General features: G+C 40.5%; 1 protein-coding gene across 3 annotated transcripts in view; it reads left to right on the top strand.

The window, feature by feature from the left end:
• BMAL2 (basic helix-loop-helix ARNT like 2) overlaps positions 1-5,455 on the top strand; it is a 38,667-nt gene extending 33,212 nt beyond the window's left edge. For 2 of the 3 annotated variants that reach the window (XM_054838632.1, XM_054838646.1), the window contains exons 15-17: positions 118-205; positions 1,925-2,033; positions 3,325-5,455. In XM_054838632.1, coding sequence (XP_054694607.1) covers positions 118-205; positions 1,925-2,033; positions 3,325-3,461 — 334 coding nt within the window. In that variant the 3' untranslated portion in view covers positions 3,462-5,455. The remainder of the gene's footprint in view (positions 1-117; positions 206-1,924; positions 2,034-3,324) is intronic. The other variant, XR_008578849.1, reaches the window with a different exon arrangement.
• Positions 5,456-22,925: the final 17,470 nt, after the last annotated feature.

Here is a 22,925-nt window from a genome sequence, read left to right on the forward strand (position 1 = left end):
ATTAGCTGGCTTGTGCTTCGTCACAGCGGAGGTCTGGTGGGTTCTGCGACACATAGGCTATTTTTCAGTTTATGATCAATATGACTTGGTAAATCAACTGAACATATACAATTTCAGGTTGCATTCTTCACCACCTGGGGAGTTAAGCCCATCGCATCTCTTGAGAAAGTCACCTTCTCCAGCTTTAACTGTAAACTGCAGCAATGTGAGTATGTCACTGCCTGTAAAAATCTAAAAGTAATAGGTTAATGTCAGATAGCTCAAAGCCTATGTTTTGAACCAAATTACCCTGACTTGTGTTTCTGTGAGAGAATGTGTAAGGTATTGCCAATTACCTGGCAGCTATGAAAGTCTTTTGAGAAATGTGACAGCAGCAGAAGTTCCAGCCTCATTTACAGGGGCATCAGTTCAAGCCTTAAGGGTCTGTTCCTGAGGCTGAGGACTGCAGTCTCCACTCAGTTATTACGATCTCTGCTGAAGCACTACAAATATGCTAAATTTGAGTGTGATTCATGTGGTGAGGACTCTTCTGGATTTGGAATTGCATTAAAACTTTTGTTAAATAACTGTCAGAGAGTAAAAGTTTTTCCACCTGTTCAGTTTGACAATCTAAATAAAATACCAGTTCTTGTTTTCACTCACTTGAAGACCCTTTTAAAAATCTATACTGTATGTTTGAAATGTTTTAAATTTTTACTTTGAAGGTATTTCAGAAGTCTTCTGAAAATTGATAGAATATGTTGTTCTGCAAATCTAGTAGTGCTGGTAGCACCACAAACTATAACTATCATAGTTACTGACCGTAGCTGTGGAATAGCTAACATATTTTTTACCTAAGTATATTGTGTGTTGTATATTGTGCACTGGGTGAACTAACATTTAATTCTGCATCAGCACTTCTTTGAATGTAAATTTCTTTCCTTTTAAAGACAGTTTATCTTCCCATTGCAATTTTCATTTCCTAACAATACTATTCTGCACTAGGGATTGTTTTGGCTTCCTCCCCTTTTTAGGATCACTTCTTCCCTGCCTTACTGCAGGTCTTTCTCCCTAAGAGTTGGTTGACTTATACATACCAAACTCTCTAAATCATGCAGCATCTCATCATCAGGATAACTTCATTGAATTCATTAAAGGTTTTTCTTTATTCTGTGCTTTGGTATCCCATTTGTTCATAAAATGCTTTTGGAAAGCATTTCAACTTCATTAATTTCCTAGTAGAACATACACAAGTCAGGCAACCCAAGAAATCTATCCTGCTAAATTGCATGTATGTGTTACATGACACAAATGAGCGGGGGCGGGGGGGGAACCCACAATGTTGGGGGTTTTTTTCCTAATGCGTTTGGGTTAGGATGACTTCCATCTTTATTGTTGCTAGCCTCATTTTTCCAAAGTGCAAAAAGTAATTTAAAACTACTTAGATTTTTATCATGATGGTAACAAGATGCAAAATAACAGAAAAGATACAAGTTTGTAATTCATATAGTTCAATGCATATAGAACATGGGAGGTATGAGTATCATTTTTTTATCTTTTAGCTAGAATGTGTTGACATTGACAAACATGATGTCACTGGGAATTTGTAGTTTATGGTACTAGACATGGAAAATATATGCCAGTACAACTTGTGCTGGATTTATTTGCTGAATATTGAATTAGACCCTCAATAAAGCAGATGCCATCACTGTGAAGTACCTTTAACAGATGTGTAAGTAACACCTTTTATTTAAGCCAAGTCCGGTGCTCTGTGAACTTGTGAAAAAAATTATTTTTAAATGCAGTAGATCTGCCTGTTGATGCATATTTTTCATTTATTTATTTCTTAATGCTTTGACAGCAATTTATAATGTTTCTATAATATAATAATTGTGACTAAATTTAGGATTCAATTCTGTCCCTCTTACTACTTCTGTTCTTTCAGGTGCCAAATAAAGAGTTGATTCAGTTATGTCCTTCAGAAACAGAAGTTCTAGAGACTTCAGAACAAAACCAGGGTGCTATTCCATTTCCCAATAATGAACCTCTCCTCAGTAAGCTTTATTTCTCTTGTGGATATTTTGGGGGTTGCAGGGAAAGACATTTCTGATAAATGGTGTAATTTTTGAGTGCACCACTGTACAACCATGTATAAATTGTAAAGAGATTTGTCTGACTGTCTTAAGAGGACTCTTAAAACAGATGTGTTATCGCTCAAGGCAAACAGCAAAATGATTGAATCTCATGACAAAAATAACATCCTGTTACAGAAGTTTACCATTGCATTCTTGCATGCCACAGTTTTAATGAGGTACTCATTAGCTCTCTCTCCAGAAAAAGAGAAATGGGTAAGGAAAAGTATTTCAGTGCAATGTAAGGGAACTGGTTGTAATTTGTGAACTATTATCCTTTTAGCACTTTTTCTTAACTGCAAGCTATGAATACTTGACACAAAGGGTAGTCATGTTTCAGAAAGTCGTGCTCGAAGGAGGGGAAAGGAAAAAAAAATATTTTTTTTAAGGCAGCAGTGTGTCTGGATAGAGGATTCCCTGACCCTGTAAGAAGAGAATGCCATGGTATTATTTTTATCATAAGAGGCAAAGTGCTATAAAAGTAATGTTTATGCTTATCCTGTATTTCACCTCTTAGAACTTTTCATTCTCCCTTTATTTCAGTTAATACGCTTTATTTATTTATTTATAACCTATAACACTTTTCCAGTTTAGCTATGAGACTTTTATATTTTAAAAAAAAACCCACACAAAGGAAAAAAAAAGCTAATCCTCAAATAAAGATTTAGGAAAAAAATAAATAAAAACCCAACAACATTTATCCAAGATATGCAAGGAAATGTTTTTCATTAATACTTGAGCTAAAGCATTTTACCTTACTGTTGTTAAAGGCAAGGGTATAGCCTTGATTTATAGCGCTAACACATAGTAACTCATAAGGTTTCAGTAGTTCATCCAGCATAGTACATCAGATGAGAATTCAGGTACATGATTTTTGTTTCCCACTAAGGTGACATAAAGTAGAAAGCAGTTTTCTGCTACAGTGACGTGAACTCCACTGCATGGATACAAGTTTTATAAGCTAGCAGTTGGAGGTAGCCCAATGGATTGGCAAGATTTAAGTCATCTTAAATCAAGTTATGTGTGTCCTTATAACTGTCTGCAGACAGCCATTATTTCAATTACTTGAGTGTGTTGGTTTTTTTTAACATGTACATGTAAATGTTGCCTTGACTTCAAAGGAAAGTGCTGTTTAAAAACAAATATGTTGTGGAAAGTTACTATATTCTTCATGCTTTGTACTGCATACGTTAATGTTGTAATAATTTTATAGGTGGCAATCCTCAGCTGGACTTTGATGCAATATGTGAAAATGATGACACCGCTATGACGGCTCTTATGAATTACTTGGAAGCTGATGGAGGACTTGGGGATCCAGCTGAACTCAGTGATATACAATGGGCTCTCTAGTTTTTTGCTTTTTCAAAATAAGAAGGAATGTAAAATCAGTAATGCACAACAACTGTACATCCTCAGTACTGTATTATAATTTTTTTAACGTTTCATTTGAATTCATACTTGCTGTCTATATATTTTTAAAGACTGAAGCCTTGTTCAGAGAGAGACAGATTCTGCTGCACCTATGGAAAAATGCAATATTTTTTTCATGATAGGGAAACCTTGAAATTTTAATATTGAACCATCTGTAACTGGAAAGCTTAAAACACATTACTATATTTTTGCTAAGAAGCTTTAACCAAAAGGTACTGTACAATGTACAGGAATATTTTTTTCTTAGTTTTAATACTTAAACTTTTATTTATTGTTTTTGTTCCAAATGGTAGAATATTGATTATCCATGTTACTTTCTGTAGAACCTTCTGTACTTACACAGTTTAAGAATATTTGTTAACTATTCAATTTCATTGAAATGATGATTTGCACACACTACAGTTGTAAAATAAGGTATTGTAATTCTCAAATGATGCAGTTTGTGATTCCTTACCCTTTTCAGAAGTGCAATTTTTGTAGTCAAAAGCGAAAACAAAGCATACAGTTCTGGGAGCAACAATTTGAATTAGATCACCATAACAATCAGAAGAGAATGTTTTGAGAAAAAGTCACTTCCCCAGTGCATAAATATGATAAGGGTATAAGAAAAGAGCAACGAAATCTTAATTTACTATTTTGTATTATTTGTAATGTATTAGTAGAGGGGCAGTGCATAGAACCTAAGAAAAGTAATGCTGTAGCTGTAATAAAGCAATTTGGTCTCATCACAGGTTATTTATGAACTAGAGAAGCTGGGATAGATTGTCTTTGGTTCCAGAGTGAGGCTTGCACTGTCTATTAGTGAAAAAATGTTAAAATTCTATAGTATCTTTTATAGTCTCTATGTTTTTGGAGATATTAGGGTAATTTTTCTATTGCTTGAGTCTGTGACTTTTTAAAACATTTGTGTAATATAGTGCTGTCTGTAAGTCAATGCTATATAGGGTGATTTTTTGGGGGGACGGCTCTTGCAAGAATTGTATCCCAGTTTCAGCAAATTACTCAAGGACATGGCACTTAGTAGGTTGTATTAGAACAATAGAGCGTTAATATATAAAGAGATTCTTTTTATCTCTGGTATTAAAGGTTTAGACAATTTTTTGCATCAATTATATATCATAAAAGCATATTTTTTTCTGTGGATTTTTTTTTATTATTTGGGTAAGAAAAGGAAAGCATTTGAAGATATTTGGTATGTGTGCATATTTTTAATACAGACATTTAAACCTGGGTACTACCAGAAGCACTACGGCATTTGTTTTAAGACTAAAGGTGAGTGGTAGGCAGCAGCCTGTTTCACATCTTTTTCCAAACGAAGGCTGAAGTGTGTGAACAAAGAGCTGTGGGAGCCGCTAGATGTCCCACGTCTACTGTTGGATAACTGCCCTTTCCTGAATGAACACGGCGTCTTGGCATGCATTGACTTCCCATGCTTTGACAAGAGCACCTTTGTATCTTATAGATATGAATCATTTTGCAAATGATGAATTGTTTTGGTGACATCTTGTCCAGATTTTCTAGAACAGCTTGTTGGATTAATTATTTTTTTAAGAGTCTGTAGGTTTTTTGCATTGAACTTGCATGTGGTTTCCTGCATTCATTTTTTTTTTTTCTTACAGACATGGGGCCAAAATTATCTGTTCTCTAGCTTTATTAGAATAAAATTTTCTCTTTCTTCACAAAAGATGAATTTTGGGCTGTATCATGGAGTGAAGTGAGTAAAAGAGGCACTTTCTAAGAGTTGATAGGATTCTATTTATATAAATGAAATTTGAGAATTTCAATTTTTGCCATTGTAAAATGCATTTTCTCTTTTCTAAGCTTTTGAGCATTAAGGTAAAAATAAATTCTAAATAAACCAAGAAATACTGTAGCTAACACTGCTAAATGAGTAAATAAATAACTTAAAATTACACAGACTTTCCTCAACGTACTTCTTTTTTAACTGAATTAGTTTGAAAATGGTGCAGATGTTGTTATTGAAGGAGCATATGAATTCTTTCACAAGATTTATATAACGATCTAGAATCAAACCACTATTTTTGGATTCTCTGTGGATTTCCCTAAAAAAATAAAACCAAAACTGTAACTTTGAGTCTTTTGCAGTCAGTGATCAATATCATGGCTCTTAATTCATTTATTAGATTCTCTCTTTACTATTTGTGATTTTTTTTTCTGGTTTAAAGCACTCTTACAAGAAAAAGTGTCAATTGTAAATATTTGTGATAAAATTAATACTGATTTTTGAATACAGTTGAGATAGTATGTGCTTGTTTCTGTTCCTGTAACAATACAATTCTAGTAAGATATGGAGAGGTTTTTTTCTTGGCATGTGTCGTGGTTTAGCGCCAGCTGGCAGTTGAGCACCATGTGGCCACTTGCTCACCCCTCCCTGCCTGGTGAGATGGGGAGGAGAATCGGAAGAAAAAGGTAAAACTGTTGGGTTGGGCTAAGGACAGGTTACTGGGACAGCAAAGGGAGAGGAAAATAACAACAGTACTTAGAATATACAAAGCAGGTAATACACAACGCAATTTGCTCACTGCCTGGAACCTGATGCCCAACATGTCCCCAGCAGCAACCCCTCCTCCCTGGCCTGCTCCCCTCTTATATACTGGGCATGACATCATATGGTATGGAATATCCCTTTGGTCAGTTTGGGTCGGCTGTCCTAGCTGTGTCCCCTCCCAGCTTCTTGTGAAAGTTAACTCTATCCCAGCCGAAAACCAGGACCGCATGGTGCAGGTTATCAGAGGATGTGGTTAAATCGGGTCAATAAAATGTTATTTTGATGCACTGCTGTTAGTCTGCTGACAATTCTACCTAATACTGAAGTTAGATACAAATTACTCATGCTTTCAGATCCCAGTCTCCTTCCCTAAAAATATGAATGGGGAGGTTGAACTAATGTGGATTTTAGTAGCTCAAGATGATATTCCCTGGCTGAGGTAACTTTGTAATCCAAACTAACATGCATTTTCTAGGTACTAAAACCCTTGATGTTGCAGCTTATTTGGGCCGTCTCTGGAAAGGCAAGTGCCTGTAGGCTATACCTGAGAGAGCCCATTTCATCAGAAGCAAATGGAGTACGTGGATACGATTCTCACAGAGCCTTGCCGTGGGTAGGTAAGGTAAGTGATAAAGCAGGTGTCAACAGGCTCTTAAAAGCCTTATTAGTTATTGCGGTTGTGCTTGGAGATGGGTCAACTAATTTGTTACTGCAGGCATGTACAGAGTTAAAGATAAGAAAATCTAGATGGGAGAGGAGTTCTGATATAAGCAGCAGCTTATTTGGGAAACCAGTTCCTGTGTTGACAGGAAAACATGAGAGAATTCTTTTCAGCATGAGGAGAAGGAAATGAGAATGTAGTAGAGACAAACGCCATCTGGGCATTGTTTGAAGGAGAAAGGGGTCTGGCTGGGTGGAGGGTGATAGTTGGCTATCGCCAGCCTGAGTCAGAGCAGAGGCAGACTGCAGGAAGGCCCAGGTGGCCGTGTGGCACACGGGGTTAAACCAGTGCTTCAGAATGCCGTTATGGCTTGCAGTGATGAATCATGAAGACATCAATATATTAAGCCTTAACTTTTGCATTTCCTATAAGAATATTTGGCAGTTGTTGCAGGGGCAGGGGGGATCCTTTCTGTGCTCTTCTGGGTGTAATTGCTTGTTGCGATTCCCTTGGAGAGTTTAGTCAAGTACAGCAAGTGCTATCGCTTGGGTCTAATGCAGGCCTTCAGTCTGTGTGTCTTTCCTGTGGTGCATTGTAGTTCTGGACTTTTTCTGTGGATCTTATGCTTTTTTTAGTGCATTGGAAAATTTGGTTTAATCACATGCACAAAAGGCTAACGTTAGTCATTTTGGTGGTTACTGACAGTAGTGTGTTCCTGTTTGTGATCCAAACTGAAATGAAGAATTTATTCTTGTACAAGTGATGCCACTTCTCCCCAAACCCTGACGTCTGGCCTCTTCCACTTGGTCTTTTGCTTCCTTTCTGTAGGTTGACATATATCATGCAAATTCATAAAATGTCCTGGAATTCAAGGAAGTAATCCTCAGCTGGAAAGCTCTGTGCCACTTATGATCCTCTTCAGACAAATCCTTTTGTTCCCCATCCCTAGTGAGAATTATTTTGTTCTATACAAATATGGAGGTCAAGAAGATACCTGGGGTTAGAGGTTCTTGCGGGTTAAAAGATATAAAACCATGTTTCAGAGCAGCAGAATTAAGAGGATCCAGGAAAACAGGCAAGTGGAGTGGTGAATGACCTGCTGAAATATGACTTCTGCTGTGGCGCATTCTGTGTACACCTCATTTCTAGAAGGTTCATCTAGATAGCTCCCTTTTACCGTGACAGATGGCTGTCATGACTAAATTTTCTGGGTTGTTTCTGGCTTAATTGCTTTCAGAAACTTCCTGTCTTCCTGGTGAGGAAGAGACATTTCAAAAATTCTCCCGTCCCTCAGAAGTAGCCGATTTTACTGGTGCAGATCCTGTCTCTATAGCTGTTTTATTCAAGGTCCTGTGGAACTGCTGCCCAGCTATACCAGCCTGTTACACTGGGGAATAAAACCAAACCAACCAACCAATTAAGGGCCCTGAGATCATGTGTCAGCTTTTGTGCAGTGCTTTTTTTAAATGGGAGAGAAAAGGGAATAAAGTACCTCAGCATGCCTGATTTATTAAAGTTCACATATATGGGCAGTTACTACACATAACTTTTTATCCTTCACTTGTTTTCATGTCAAAACCACTAGAAATAAACACACAATCTTTGGAAATCATAAAAAGTTTTGTGGGAAAGATCTTCCTTGTTTGTTGCTCTTGCAGTGCTTGGCTCTGGATAGTAAAAGTTTTCTTCCCAGCATTTGCAGATCCCAAGTGTACGTGACCTGCCATCAGTAATCTATCCTACAAAACAGGGAACTTCGGTACAACTGAGAGAAAGTAACATAATTAATGGACTCTTTTGTAACAATGAAGTATATCAGTGTGTTTCTAGAAAGGATTGTAAAGTGAACAGCAGAATTTTGCACAATACAATGTCTCAGGTAATACGTAATGCTTTTAAACAAGAAATCTGACTTCAAAGATTGCTTCTTCTGTAAATCTTATGGATAGTAGTATTGTCTTCTATATGATATAACCATGAGACTTTAGTGCTTGGACAAAATAATTTAAGATTAGTTGATAAAAATTCTTTGACAGGAGTGGTCCCATCCTTAGACTTCGTCTTGTCAAAATAGGATGATAAGCAAATTGGTTTGTTAATCCCTCATACTTTATATACATTTGATTTGCAAGGTCTTAATGAATACTCTTTTTTTTTTTCTGGACAAATATCGTTTCAGTATCAGGTAATGTTTTTGTTATCATTAAAGAGATGGTAAATCTCTTTAAAAAAACCCACAAAACCTCCAAAAAAACCAACAATAAAAACCAAACAAAACCAATCCAACAAAACAAAAAAACAGGCAAGTGAACTCAGTGTTGTTTCAGCAAGATACAGTCAGCTGCTAAGCACTTGTTCTGAAGAGCTCCAGGCTGGCTGCACTTCATTCTGTGTGGAACGTGAAGAGCAGCTACGGTGTTTCACACGACTCATTCTGCTGTGGGCAGCAGCGGACAAGCTGACTCCTAAAGACAGTTAAGAATAGGGTAAGTAGAGCAGCTGCTTCAACTGCTTTCCACTCAGCAGATTTCCAGAGCTTGATTTGGTTTGTCCATTTAGACAGCCCTCAGGGTTTACCATACCAAGTGTGTCTGGCTGACCACCTCTCCATTAACCCCTTGGACACTACTTGTATCCACAGCTTCTTTTAACAGGGAGTGCCACGGACCACCTCCCCATGGAGGAAGAGCCACTTTTCTGTTCTGGCTCTTGCTAGCTTCATCTGCAGATTCCTACTTCATTTGTGGATTGCTGCTTCTGGTACTGGAAGAGACAGCAAAGAGTTGTTTCTTACCTTCTGTCTCTGTGCTACTCATAAATTCTTTGGATTTTATGACAGTGCCCCTTTATGAACCCCCAGCTTTAAAACTTTTTAAATCATACAGTTCTTCAGAGCTGTCTTGCTTGTGGTTTATTACAGTAATTTACAGCATGCTTCTAGATAGTCTTTTCAAAAAAACCCCATGTATTTAGTTTCCTGTGGTATGTTTTAACTCTTGGGGGCAATTTGTATCCAAGTTCTGTAAGGAATTTGAAGTTTATAGTATAAAAACATGTGTTGTGTATCTCAGAAATCAGAGGTCATTATTGCACAGTTCTTACAGTTGCTTTGGTAGAAAGCCATGGGACATGCTCCAATGTTGTGGGAGTTTGCAGATAAACAGAAAGATCAAATGGAGTGAAACTCCAGATAAAGTTGCAGGACAAATACATATTAAAAAAAAAAAAAATCATAGAATGTTTGGGTGGGAAGGGACCTTCAAGATCACCTAGTTCCAACCCCCCTGCCATGGGTGGGGACACCCTCCACTAGACCAGGTTGCCCAAAGCCCCATCCAGCCTGGCCTTAAACACTTCCAGGGAGGAGGCATCCACAACTTCTCTGAAAAACCTGTTCCAGTGCCTCACCATCCTCACAGTAAAAAATTTCTTCCTAATATCTAGCCTAAATCTACCCTCCTTCAGCTTAAGGCCATTACCCCTTGTCCTATCAATCCAGTGCCCTTGTAAACAGCCCCTCCCCAGCTTTCTTGTAGGCCCCCTTCAGGTACTGGAAGGCTGCTAGAAGGTCTCCCTGGAGCCTTCTCTTCCCCAGGCTGAACCACCTCAACTCTCTCAGCCTGTCCTCATAGGAGAGGTGCTCCAGCCCTCCAGTCAGCTTCGTGGCCCTCCTCTGGACTCGCTCCAACAGCTCCATGTCTTCCCTGTGCTGGGGCCCCCAGAGCCGGACGCAGTACTCCAGGTGCGGTCTCACCAGAGCGGAGTAGAGGGGCAGGATCACCTCCCTCAACCTGCTGGTCACACTGCTTTTGATGCAGCCCAGGACACGGTTGGCTTTCTGGGCTGCAAGCACACATTGCCAACTCATGTTGAGCTTTTCATCAACCAATACCCCCAAGTCCTTCTCTTCAGGGCTACTCTGAATCCATTCTCCACTCAGCCTGTAGTTGTATTTGGGATTGCCCCAACCCACGTGCAGGACCTTGTACTTGGTCTTGTTGAACTTCACGCGGTTCGCATGGGCCCACCTCTCCAGCCTGTCAAGGTCCCTCTGGATGGCATCCCTTCCCTCCAGCGCGTCGACCACACCACGCAGCTTGGTGTTGGCGGCAAACTTGCTGAGGGTGTGCTCAGTCCCACTGTCCATGTTGCCGACAAAGATGTTAAACAGCGTCGGTCCCAGTACTGACCCCTGAGGAACGCCACTCATCTCTGATTTCCGCTTGGACATCGAGCTGTTGACTGCAACTCTTACATAAACAATCTAAAATGCAATTCTATACCACGCTACAAGCAAAATGCTGGTATGAGTGGAGCTGTGGCATGGTGCCCCGTCTGTCCCTTTGTGATAAAGCAAAGGAGACTGGATTGTTTGTTCTTCTCTATCTCCATCAGTATTTAAACCAAGTATTTACTGATTCTGGTATGCTTTCTTATCATGATCACTTTAATGGTGTTTCAGATTTGGTGATAAGCATAAGGGTTAGTAACTTTAAAAATGGCGAAGAGGATTACTGATAGCAGTCTGAGGGAAAAGTATTTTCAAGTGGATTATTTTCCTGCTTAGGCTAGTATGCAACTACTGCCTTTCCAGGCAGTTGCTGAATAATCAAACCCATTTCAAAACTGTTGATTTTAGGTTTCTATGGATTATCTAAAAAGAATTTGAAACTTCACCTTATCAAGCTGGAAAATGTTGGGCACAGTGAGTGGAACTTGCCCTGCTGGAAGGGCTTGTTTGTGTTAGTAAACATGATCCTTTTTAGAAGGACTGCAAGTTACCATTTCTAACTCCTCATCTTGCTGCTTTCAGCCCGGTTTTGGTACCTTGCTTTAATGAAGCTCAAGGCATTAAGACGGGGTAATAGGGAATAAGGCTTTCAAAATTTGGATTTGAGACATTTTGCAGTCTTGATGACTGTCCCACTCAAATACAGCATCAAAGTTGTTCAAGTATTTTTGGAACAAGAATTTTGGAAGATGTAACTTAGAATCCAGTAATTTACATTTTTATGGCAGGAATATTTTCATAGGACAGAAGTTCTAACCTGTTCCAGTAATCCTAAATCAGTCCCTTGTACGTCAAGAAATAATTCTGGTTACTGATGTGGAAATTAGGCACATGCTGTATGGGATGACCAGGCTGTCTTTTCCTCCTAAGTGATCAGACTTTCATAGATATTTTCATTTGGTCACTGATGTGCAAGAAAATTTAAGGGCACTTCTATTTGTAACTCAGTGCAATGCCCAGTGTAATCTTGTGTATGCCAACAGATGATTAAGCCCTTCCTTGACATTAAACAACTTGGGAAACTTCTTCCAACCCTTCAAACAGATGTAACGGAGAATGAGCTTTTAACTCTCTGCAATTTTGTTTCTTCTGAAAGTTGAGTTTCACTGAGAATGCAGACCAGAATTTATAGGATTTTTAATCAGTCCCAAGTGGACTTTAACGTTGTTATTGATTTATAGTGGCAAAAACTGACTCCACAACAATCAGTAAGATTCTTTGCCTCTGGCTTCAGTGTGGCCAAGATCAATATTAAGAACAATTGCAAGGTGACTGTTAAAACTGAAGTTCAAGGCAGAAGAATGGGCTGGGTATAAATCCTCTTTACAGACAGGCTGTGGTTCTTTTCTGTTCTTTCTCTGCAGCTTACACTGGATAATTGTATGGGCATTTAGATATATAGATCGATATATATTTAATTCACATAGACTGCAGATGAGATCATCATAGCAGAACTTGCTTTGTCGCTTCTAGATATAGTAATGCACCTTTTAATGAAATCAAACTTTCTAAATGTTGTAGCTTTTCAGGAACTGATAAGTTTAAGTCATGTACAGCTGTTGATAGCTAGAAGAAAAAAAAAAGGAGCAATGCTCATATACTGCACTCAAGGTTAGTGTCACAGTTAATGACATGGAGAACAAGTTATATTCAAAACCAGCATTTTGGCAAGATGTTTGTATCAAAACAATTGAATTGTTTCACGTAATTTATTTCATAGAAAAAAAATAACAGCAAAAAGGTTCTTTGGTATTTCTACTGAGGACGCAGTGTGTTTCTATGATCGCGGGGAATTATGTCTTTGAATAGTTTTTAAACTGCGTTTCAGCACGTTGGTGGAAATGCCAGTTGTATTTTAGCTAAGATACTCAGATGTCCACTTCACATTTTAAAATTAATATAAAAGGTTTTGCAAAAGGCGTAAATTGTTGTAGAGTCTTAATGATGTTTATTATCATTGCTCCCTTTCATGATGGCTAAATTTAATCATCAGTTAAAAACCAGCAGTCCTTAGTAGCTGTTCAGAAGGAGTTCTGCATAATAAGATGTTCATTTTATGAGCTTTAATTTTGAAATAGTGGCCTAAAGTTTATTATACGTGTTTGATTTTGAACTGGAAATAATATAACCAATAACTGGTTTTAAACAAGTGCTTTCAAAATATCTGCTGTATGAAAGGATGCTGTTAATTTTTTTTTTTAAATGATGTAGCATTTTCCTGCAGAAAGATCCCTGCTTTACTGATACTACTAATGACGTGATAACACTTGAGAAAGTCCAGGGCTAGTTCTGAACAGGCTGTTTTGTATATGGTACGGTACAGCACCATAAACACACCAGGGAATCCTAGAAATAATCTCGTTATGATAGCAAAACCTGTAGGACTAACCTTAACTGGCTTGTCTTCCACCATCTAGCTCCAGATCCAGCTTGGGTATCTCTACACAGCACTACTCAGCACGGTGTAAACATAGCCTGAAAACTTCATCTTGCAGATATTTTAATGTAAGTAGCTTTATTTGCTTGACTAACTCCATTTAGAATTAGCCACTTGTTTAAATAAGTATTTGCACTTGGAGCGTACGAGGTAGAACTAAACTCCACAAGTTAAATTGCTGCTTTGGTTGGTGGTTAAGTGAAAACTTGTGGCAGCATAGTAATTCAGCACTGGAAGTAAAAAGGAGAGAAAATAAGAAAAACAGATGGAGCCACAGGCAGAAAAAAACCCCACCACACCACACTTTTTAGTAAAGGTTGACAGCATCAAAATTATATTGAGGTATTTATAAAATTGTAGTTAAAAATTAAATAGAAGAGATCTGTACCTAAATTTTAAACTTAATTAGGTTTTGAGTGCAACAATTTTAGTCAAAATATTTCTCAAAGAAGCACACAGAATCATTAACATTAGAAAAAGTATTAATAGCTTTTTCTTGAGAATATATTTCAATAAACGCTAACAAATCACTGAGTTCTTTCTGCACCAGAGACAACACTTTGGAGTTCAAGGGCCATTTGCAGAAGCTTCAGGACAAATGTTAATGACGGGCTGGGCAGAGCTTCTGCTGTGATGATAGGAAACTTGGCTGAAGAGCAAAGCCAGGATAAACATGTGAATTCAGCCATCGTTTAGCAAAGCCATACAGAAATAGCTGCAAACTTTACTAAGCAGAGGTGACTTCCCTTTTGTAAACTCGGGATACCACTTCCAGATTTTTAACTTTGCCTATCGGTTCTCAATGTTACAGCTATTCTTATGATTGCTGTGTATTTTTAGCAATTAACTTACTTTCCTAAAGCCTAAAAAGTGAAATGAAAAATTTTTCCAGTCCTGCCTGTTGAAACCTGTGCCACTGTACAGGAATAAGGGAAAGATTCATGGGGCCAGAAGGACACCGAGGAAGGGAGCACACTTCTCTTCACAAGAATGAATGAGTCTCTCCTGAAGTGACCACATTACTCGTAATCTAGCTCAAAATGAAAATTGATCGTTCACTGCTGAAGTTGGGGTTTTTTCCAAATAGGGGAGATTTTTACATACACCTGAATCGTAAGGAAAATGAAGAATAATTATTGGTTGGGATTTGAGTCGCCCAGCTCCTCTCTTTAAGCCTTTCTACGGAAAAGGAGCGAGTTTAGTACTCTCACTTGGCTTGTATTTTCAAAGTGTGCAATGGAGTGAGGTGCCATCTCTGACTGCATCTGAGACGTGAAGGCCTAACCCTCTCCCGCTTCCTCAAAATTATCCGCTCTTCAGTCACTTGCTTATACCCACGTTTTCGCATATATAATAAGTCTTAGTATAAGGACTAGTGCAAATTAAATCAGAGACGTACACAGCAAGGCTGATGCTTTCATGTTTGAGTGTTATGTGCTACCCTCCGGTCTCGCTGTATGTTCTAACAGAGCTAACTCAGAGCTGTGTCTCACTTCAGCTGCCTTCTGAAATAAGGATTCAAATAGGTTTTTACCTAGTCTTCATAATGAGAAACCTGCAGCGAGACTAACTTAATCTACAACATCTCATTATCTGGGTTTTCATTTGGGGTTATTCGTCAGTACTGTGGCAGAATTACATCACTTAAATGAGTTTAGTGCTGAGAAGAGAAATTGGATCATCGAATCTGAAACCCTGCTAGGACGGCACAGGTGTTACTGCTGTTTGGAGCTCACTAACAACTATTTCTGTGGGATTTTTACGTGTAGTTTTGGAAAGGGGGTCTTTTTTCATTAATCTTTTATTAATGCTAAAATAATGTGGATTAATAATGTTAATTAAACTTCTCCACACCAAGGACTGTCACAAAGCAGAATAAAAATACTTAGCATAGGTATTTGTAGGTATAGGTTTGTGTACGTTTAGATACTGTGCAACTTCAAACATACCACCTGAACCTAGGTGTTAGTCTTTTTACAGAAGTGGAAACCTGGATGTAGACATCAAATGCCTTTGTCCCAAGGCTGTGCTAAAAGATCCTAGTCCATAGATTGTCTGATGGTGTGCTGTCTCTCCACACACCCCAACCTGGATGCAGACATACTTCCTCAGCCTGAGAGGATGCATTGAATTCACCTTCAGTTTCCTTGGCTGCTTTGCCAAGTTTCCAAACCCAGGTTATGACGTGGCACCAGGTGTGATCGTATTTGTTTCGTGGTACATAAATGCCTCAGATACTGGGGTGGCCCTACTCACAGGTTTTGACCCTTATGAATTTAGTAGCTTTGTACCCAAAAGGTACTGTGCAGATGAGAGATGTTTGTAATTCTCAATTCTGAGAGCCTCCAGGTAAAGGGTGATCCCCACAATGGGGGCTTATGACAGCAGGCAGGAAACAGAAAATGCTGAACTGAGACACAACAGAGTAAGAAAACTGTTGTGTCCATGATTGCTCAGGTCTTTCTTTTCTTTTCCTGACTGGTTTTCAAATAGCCAAAGTCAAAAACCTACTTGCTATTTTCATTGGCATGATAAGGTTGAGGCCATCAGCTGCGTGAACCTATATTGCTCATAAAATCCCAGGCTGTTGGGAAAAGGGCACAAGTGAACTATTCTGATTGCAGTGGCTTTGCTTCTTGGCAATGGCTGGGCAGATGGATGGACTCCAGTACTTTAACATCAGTGCCTACAACTTCAATTGCCCTCACGACACCTACTGAGAGTTTTTCCTCAACCTCATAAGGAGCTAGGTAGGCTCCTTTAGACACACTAAACATTGCATTCAAAGAGCTGTATTGATGCAGAAATTTTTCTAAACCTATGAAAGAGAAGGTAAATAGGAGGGAGCTTCCATGGCTATTTTTATTCTACCTTACATCACACATATAAGGGTACAGAGTTCAACAATCATGCATTTTAAACAACTTGCCTGGTGTTTGGAGTATCTGTGTCTAGTTCTGCCGCTTTGCTACAGGCAGCCTGTGTGACCTTTGGACTTCACTTAATACCATTGTCTCTGTTTCGCACCTGTGAAAACAAGGCTCAAAGTGCTCCATACTTCAAAGGCCTTTTTTTGAGAATGATTGCTTTACCGTTACAGTAAAAACAATCATAAAGTGCACAAGGCAGAAGGACGCCATGCGTTAGTGATACTCTGCTAGCTTTCCTGGTAAAGCAGCACATATGGAGAGTTAATAATTACCAAATGTAATTATTGTCAAGCCAAGGCTGCATTTCTGAACAATGTATAGACTAGATAGCTAATGCCATACCAGTATAAGGAAATGAGTGTTGTAGCTTGTACTGTAGCTCAGGAATGGGATGGAAAGTTCTTGCCAATTTGTTAATGAAATAGTATACCATCAGGTTAAAACCAAGAAGATGTTTATCGGAGAACGCTGGAGCGGCCAGACTTCGAGACCTTGAGAACTCTGTTGTCTCCTGCTATTGGCTGTCCTTGCCTGATGAGGAATGCTGCAGCCTTAAAGTAATGATTTTGTTGGTAACTCTTCTTGAAAAGCAGAATAAGCACGATGAACCAAACCTCAGTTGTGTATAAGAAGCTGCACTTGCAAGCTGCGACATCATTTTTCAGCTTGATTAATTAAAGTTTAATCAATAGCTGGGACACAGCTGTTGACTAGAAAACAGCATACGGAGCTGATCTGTGATTGTCTGAAGAAAATAAGAACTTGTGCGCACATTAGCCCTACACTTCTGTTACGGCAATTGCTGTTTATATTTAAATCTCGCCAGATTGACAGTAAGTCTGAGTTCTTACTGTGACTTGACTTTCTAAGGTTTTGCAGAAAATGGCATGTGAAGATGAGCTTTGTGCTAGCAGTTAATTCAATGCTGTGCTGCTATCTATAGTATTTCCTGCCTTACAATAGCCCACCCAGCTGTCTTCTCTATAGCTGAATATTCAACCCTAAGCAATGACGCACAGAAGACGCAATTCTGCAATGCAGCACGGTGCCAATGGCAGCTGTAGATTTGCTATCCCTACACATCAACACAGACTGCAGAGGCTTTAGCGTCTCACTGAAAAGAATTGTGTGGCCAAAACATGCTTCTTGAGAATTGCAGATTTACCTGGGGGATTGCTGGGTTCATACTCGGAATTCTTCCCTTAGGTGATTTTAGCATATGTTCCCTGTAGTGCGCAGAGTGTAAACTGGTGTTACTCACTGTTGTGGTTTAACCTGGCCGGCAGCTAAAACAACACCACAGCCCTTCGCTGACTTCGCCTCAGTGGGATGAGGAGAGATCTCAACTCATGGGTTGAGATAAAAAAACAGTTTAATAGGACAAAAATGGAAGAGGGTAATAATAATGATGATGATATATATGATAATATACAAAACAAGTGATGCATAGCACCATTGCTTACCAACTGCTGACCAATGCCCAGATAGTTCCTGAGCCATGGCGCTCACTAGACGACTCCCCATAGCTTATATACTAAGCATGACGTCATATGGTATGGAATATCCGTTTGGCCAGTTTGGGTCAGCTGTCCTGGCTGTGTCCCCTCCCAGCTTCTTGTGCACCTCCTGCAGAAGGCTCATGCTTCCTTGCTGGCAGGGCCTGGGAAAACGAAAAGTCCTTGACTTAATTGTAAACACTGCCTAGCAACAACTAAACCTTATAGTGTGTTACCAACATTATTTTCAGATTAAATCCAAAACACAGCATTATACCAGCTACTAGGAAGAAAATTATCACAGCCAAAACCAGGATACTCCCTAAGACTGAGAGAGGTTTCAAATCTCTAAGAGAAGGCTATGTGTAGAAATACCTGAACCTACACACTTCTTATCATCGGATGTGGCTAACCTCTATTTTGCACCTGATCTTGAGGATCCATTCTCCATCATTAGATACTACTGCCAAGTCAGCTACTTTGAGATACCTCTAGGATTAAAGGATTCTATTAGAAACTCCCCACATTCAGTTAAACGAGATTTACAATGTGAGGACTTGCAGTGCCTCGTTTACTGCCAGTTACCGAGCCGAGCAGTGCTGCTGCAGAAAGTGTCACTCAGAACATTCCCATCACAGAAACAGCACTCAGGTTAGGCCAGAAAAAGCATTTAGGTTTCTCTGAAATTCTGCAAAACATTAGTTCCAATTACTAGCGAGGCAATGGGAACAGCTAATGGCAAACACACTGACTTAATTCACCATCTTCTGTGCGTAGCAGCGACTGGGAATATGCAAGGAACCCCACTGGCTCAGGGCGGGATCCTCACCGGGCACTGCGTCTGCTCCCCAGCTTGTGTGCACTGGCACAGCCACACAAAATTGTAGCAGTGGCACTGTCTTTCTCAGTATCTGGCCTAACATGTCTGCATGGGGATCTTTGATTTTACTGACAGATATGGATGACCGCAGAGCCAGGTAAGTCCCGAGCGAGTGCACCAGTGCACGTGCAGCAGAACAAAAGTTTGTGTTAGCTTAGTTTCAGAAACATCCCCTCCAGATCTGCCTGCTCTGGTGGGTAATACTTTGCTTTAAACATTATTCTGCGCTGTTTTGACATCTCCTCCTCCTGCAAGCTACAGAGCTTGTCTAAAAAGCTGGAGGGGCGTTTTTCGTGAAGTGGGACCATTCAAGCAGATAGGCAGATCTGCTGCAGGGCACCAATAAATAAATGATACCAACCGTCACTGAACATAGTGCAGATGCAAATTTCAAAGAGATGCGGTTGCTCCTCCTGCATCATCAGGGTATGTGCCTCAGAAAGATGGAGGCACAGCTCTGTGGTGTCCTGCAGCTATATTATAGGTTCCTGCCTCTAGAAGCTGCTTATATAGTTTCAAACAGAAGGCAAGTATCTGCAACGGGTTATAGCAAAGGACGGAGGAGAAAGACCAGGGTAAGGTGACTGCAGATTGCCGTTGTGTCTCTTGGCATCTCTTCTTGGTGAGGATTCATTTCTGGTTTGTGTTCAAAATGACACCATCCTTGCCTCCTCGATCCTTCTCCTTACACTGCCTTCCTGGAACAGCTGCTGCCCTCCGGCCCAGGCACAGTGAGGGACAGTGGGCTGCTTAAGAAAACATTTCCCAGGCTACCGCCTCTCATTCTTATGCTCCCCATAGCAATAGGCTGTGGCATCTCATTCAGCCATTTTCACCACAATACTTTATTGATGCTGAAAGTTCAAATCATTATTTGTGAAACTCCAAAAGCTATTGGCAGACCTGCACAACATTCAGGCTAGCTACTTCCCCACCGAAAGCAAATTCCAGGACAAATCAATCTTGAGACCTGACACAGGGAAGGGGACGTGAGCTCTGAGCAGAGTGAGAACTCGCTTCTGCCCCCTCTTTTTTGGAAATGCCATGGCTACATTCAGGTTGGATGAGATAAATTTTTTTGAAACTGCCTGAAATTCATTTTGGTTGAAGTCACTGGGGGTCTTTGTCAGTCTCCCAGTCCTCCTTTGATGTCTGTCTCCTAGTTAGTGCAATAGCCATCAGCTGCATAATTTTTATGAAAAGCGGGAGTGCAGCTTGCCTTAATGTCCTTGTATATGTAAAGACATGTTTAGTTTAAAAATACTACTGCATACATAATGCAGCTTTGGTAGCTGACAGCCCAAACTGATTGCTGTAGCCGATAGCAGATCCCGTAGGCTGAATGACAATAGAGGACACGAAAACCTTGTGATTTTAAGTCACTTTTCCATCATACTTTATCATAAGAAATGCAGTACATTTTCTGTCCTGCGTTACTGAACTGCTCCCTGTGATCTCCTCTGTTCGTGCAGAGAGGAGGAAGTTCGGTTTGAAAAATTTTGCAGTAACTTTCTTGTAATTAGTTTGTTAACAGGAGTTCATGATGAAATGCAAAACAATGTCCTTCTGGCACATGGAGTGGGAGGGATAGGTGGTGCTGGTATGGAGAACCAGACAGCAGAGCTGGTGGATTCCACTGCTGATTTCTAACCTAGGCAAAAGCCATGCCTGAGTTGCTCCCTTCTGCTCGACCTTACCAGTAAGGCGGCAGCAAGATTGCCCAGGGAAAAGGTGTTGTGGGGCAGGTGATACTACTCCCCCCCAGGCAGGTGCCTACAGCAGAGCTTAGGCAGACCATGAGCCCTAAAAGAGCTGCCCACTGAGACTCGGCCCTGTTGAAAGATGCTCAGCCGGTGGCTGCTTGGCGTCAGCCTCCTGGTGCCACCTCAACACCCATGAGACAGGGGAGAGGGGAGCAGGGTGGCCCTGCGCCGCATGTCCCCAGCCAGCCCAGACAGCAGCAGGTCACTGCCAATCTCCTGCAGGGACAGTGGGAGCGCCAGCTGGCAGCCTAAGAAAGGAGGCTGGCCACCATGGTGGGACGTGGGCCTGGGAGTCTGCAGGGGAGGTGGTGAGGAAAAGCTTGTTAAACCGCCATCATCTGCTGAACCGTGGTGGCTGAGAGGTGCCCCCAAGCCACGCTTCACCATGAGCTTGCTTTGGTGGGTTGGTGGGACCCCTGCCCCAGCCATACACAGCCAAACCTCCTGCCTGGGGGCCACACCATGCCCTGGGGTGCACTAGCAGGCCTTATCCATCCCAATGCCTTCCCCCGGGCCCCACAGCTCAGGGCACCATTTTGGCACCATCCTGGTCCTTGGCCATGCCTCTGCCCAGCCCTGTCCCTGCTGTCCTGTCAGGGCCGGGGCAGGTCTCAGGAGCTTTAAACTACACTTTAAATTCATTTTCTAGCTCACTTGAGTGGAAAGTTATGTTTTGCTTTGTTTATTTTGTGGAGGTTTGACCGGCGTGGCAGTCAGTGAGCCCCTGTAGGCTGGGCGGGCAGGGAGGTGGTGTGGCAGGCCCCAGGCGAAGCGCCGGCGCTCCCGAGCCATCACTGTGCATTGCTGACCGAGCATTTCAGTCGTTTACTCTCTGCCATCCCTGCTCCAGGGGATGTGAGTAACTGGGCTGTACGCCACCTTCCCCGTCTCTCTGAGCGGTCACCTGCTGCCGCAGAAAATACATGGCTGTGAATGCAGCACATCGCTCAGAAACATCTTTTAAGAGCGTATTTATTGCATATTTATTTTATATGTATCGTTCTCCCCTAACAAAGGTACTATTACTTACACATGTAGGGGTCCTAAGACTAAAAATAAGCGTGGGCTGTGGGAGGTAAGCGAAGAGGAGCCAGCCTGAAGCAAGCCTGCCCGTGCCGGCGCACAGTTAGTTGAGCTAAGCTTGGGCCAAAGGAGGCAAAGAAAAATATGTATCCATCTCATGCAGGAATGAGAAAACAGAGAATTTACGTGTCAGTGCGTGGTATTTTACCCCCACAGTGTCCGCGTGCAGGGGTGGAAGCCCACTGCTTCCAAATGGCCTGGGTGGGTGCCCCGCACGTTCGGCTGCCGGCTGGGTTCGTGGCTCAGTTCTCTGTTTAAAAACACTCTCTCCTTCAGTATTTTTAACTAACCACGCAGACCTTTACAAGTGTGCTGTCCACGGAAGAAACAATGCCAAGGTCATCGTTGTATATTTTTCATTAAAACTTAACTGATTTCAAAGGATCATTTGCAGCTGGTGAATTGAAGTGCTTGCTGCTGATCACAGTGTCCCTCAAAACATAAGCATGAAAAGAGGTATCGCTTTCTTTCCTCTCTTTTATTCACAGCTTAGTGAGGAACACAAGGTTTTTGGTGTTCAGTTCCCAGTTAGTTTCTCAGCTTTGAACTTATTGGTATTTCTGTTTCAGATTATTCAATGTGTTCAGCTCCAATATTCTTTCTGCACATGTAGAAAAATCACTTTTATCAAAAGCTGGTTCAGTTCAGCCAATTCTTGTTCCAGATGTTCAGACGGTAATTCCATCAGTTCAGTGATTTTATGTTCTTTAAAACTTTAACAGCAAACGTTTATGGTTTTCACCTTGAATTTTATTTCATTCATTCAAAAATATATATATATTAAACTTCCATTTTAATACCCAATGTAAGAATTTCATGCTTTATTTTAAATAGGCTTATGTCTTAAGTAGGCTATTGAATTATTAATGAATCCAGCTTAAGTGTTTACTTATACATAAGTAAAAGTATAAGCATATACTTTAAAAGAAGACAAGGTTTTTAAATATCATGCAGTCTCAAGTCCTGATTTCCAAAGATTAAGGGGGACATTTATGTTTGCAAAACACTTGCCAAAAGATAATGGTTACTTCTGACTCCTGTTTTATCTTAAATGTGAAAACATCATTCCTTGGACGCCGAAGATGGATTGAAACAACTTTTGAACATTCCTTGCATGTGTTTTGTATATGAATTAAAGGCTTTATATCTGAACTTCCTGACATTTTTGTTTGAATTTTAAGGTGGTTTATGTACAAACATAGCAGTGCTTTATGCAGTTATAAAAGAAGCCATCTGAGTAAGGGGAACTGGGGAGTAAGTTATTTGGAAATGCTTAAATAGTTTGTTACTGAACCCAGGATTAGAAGAAATATCCACAGATGTTAAGAAGAAA

The sequence above is a fragment of the Grus americana genome, chromosome 1 (genome assembly GCF_028858705.1).
Source record: "Grus americana isolate bGruAme1 chromosome 1, bGruAme1.mat, whole genome shotgun sequence".
In the NCBI taxonomy this organism is placed as follows: domain Eukaryota; kingdom Metazoa; phylum Chordata; class Aves; order Gruiformes; family Gruidae; genus Grus; species Grus americana.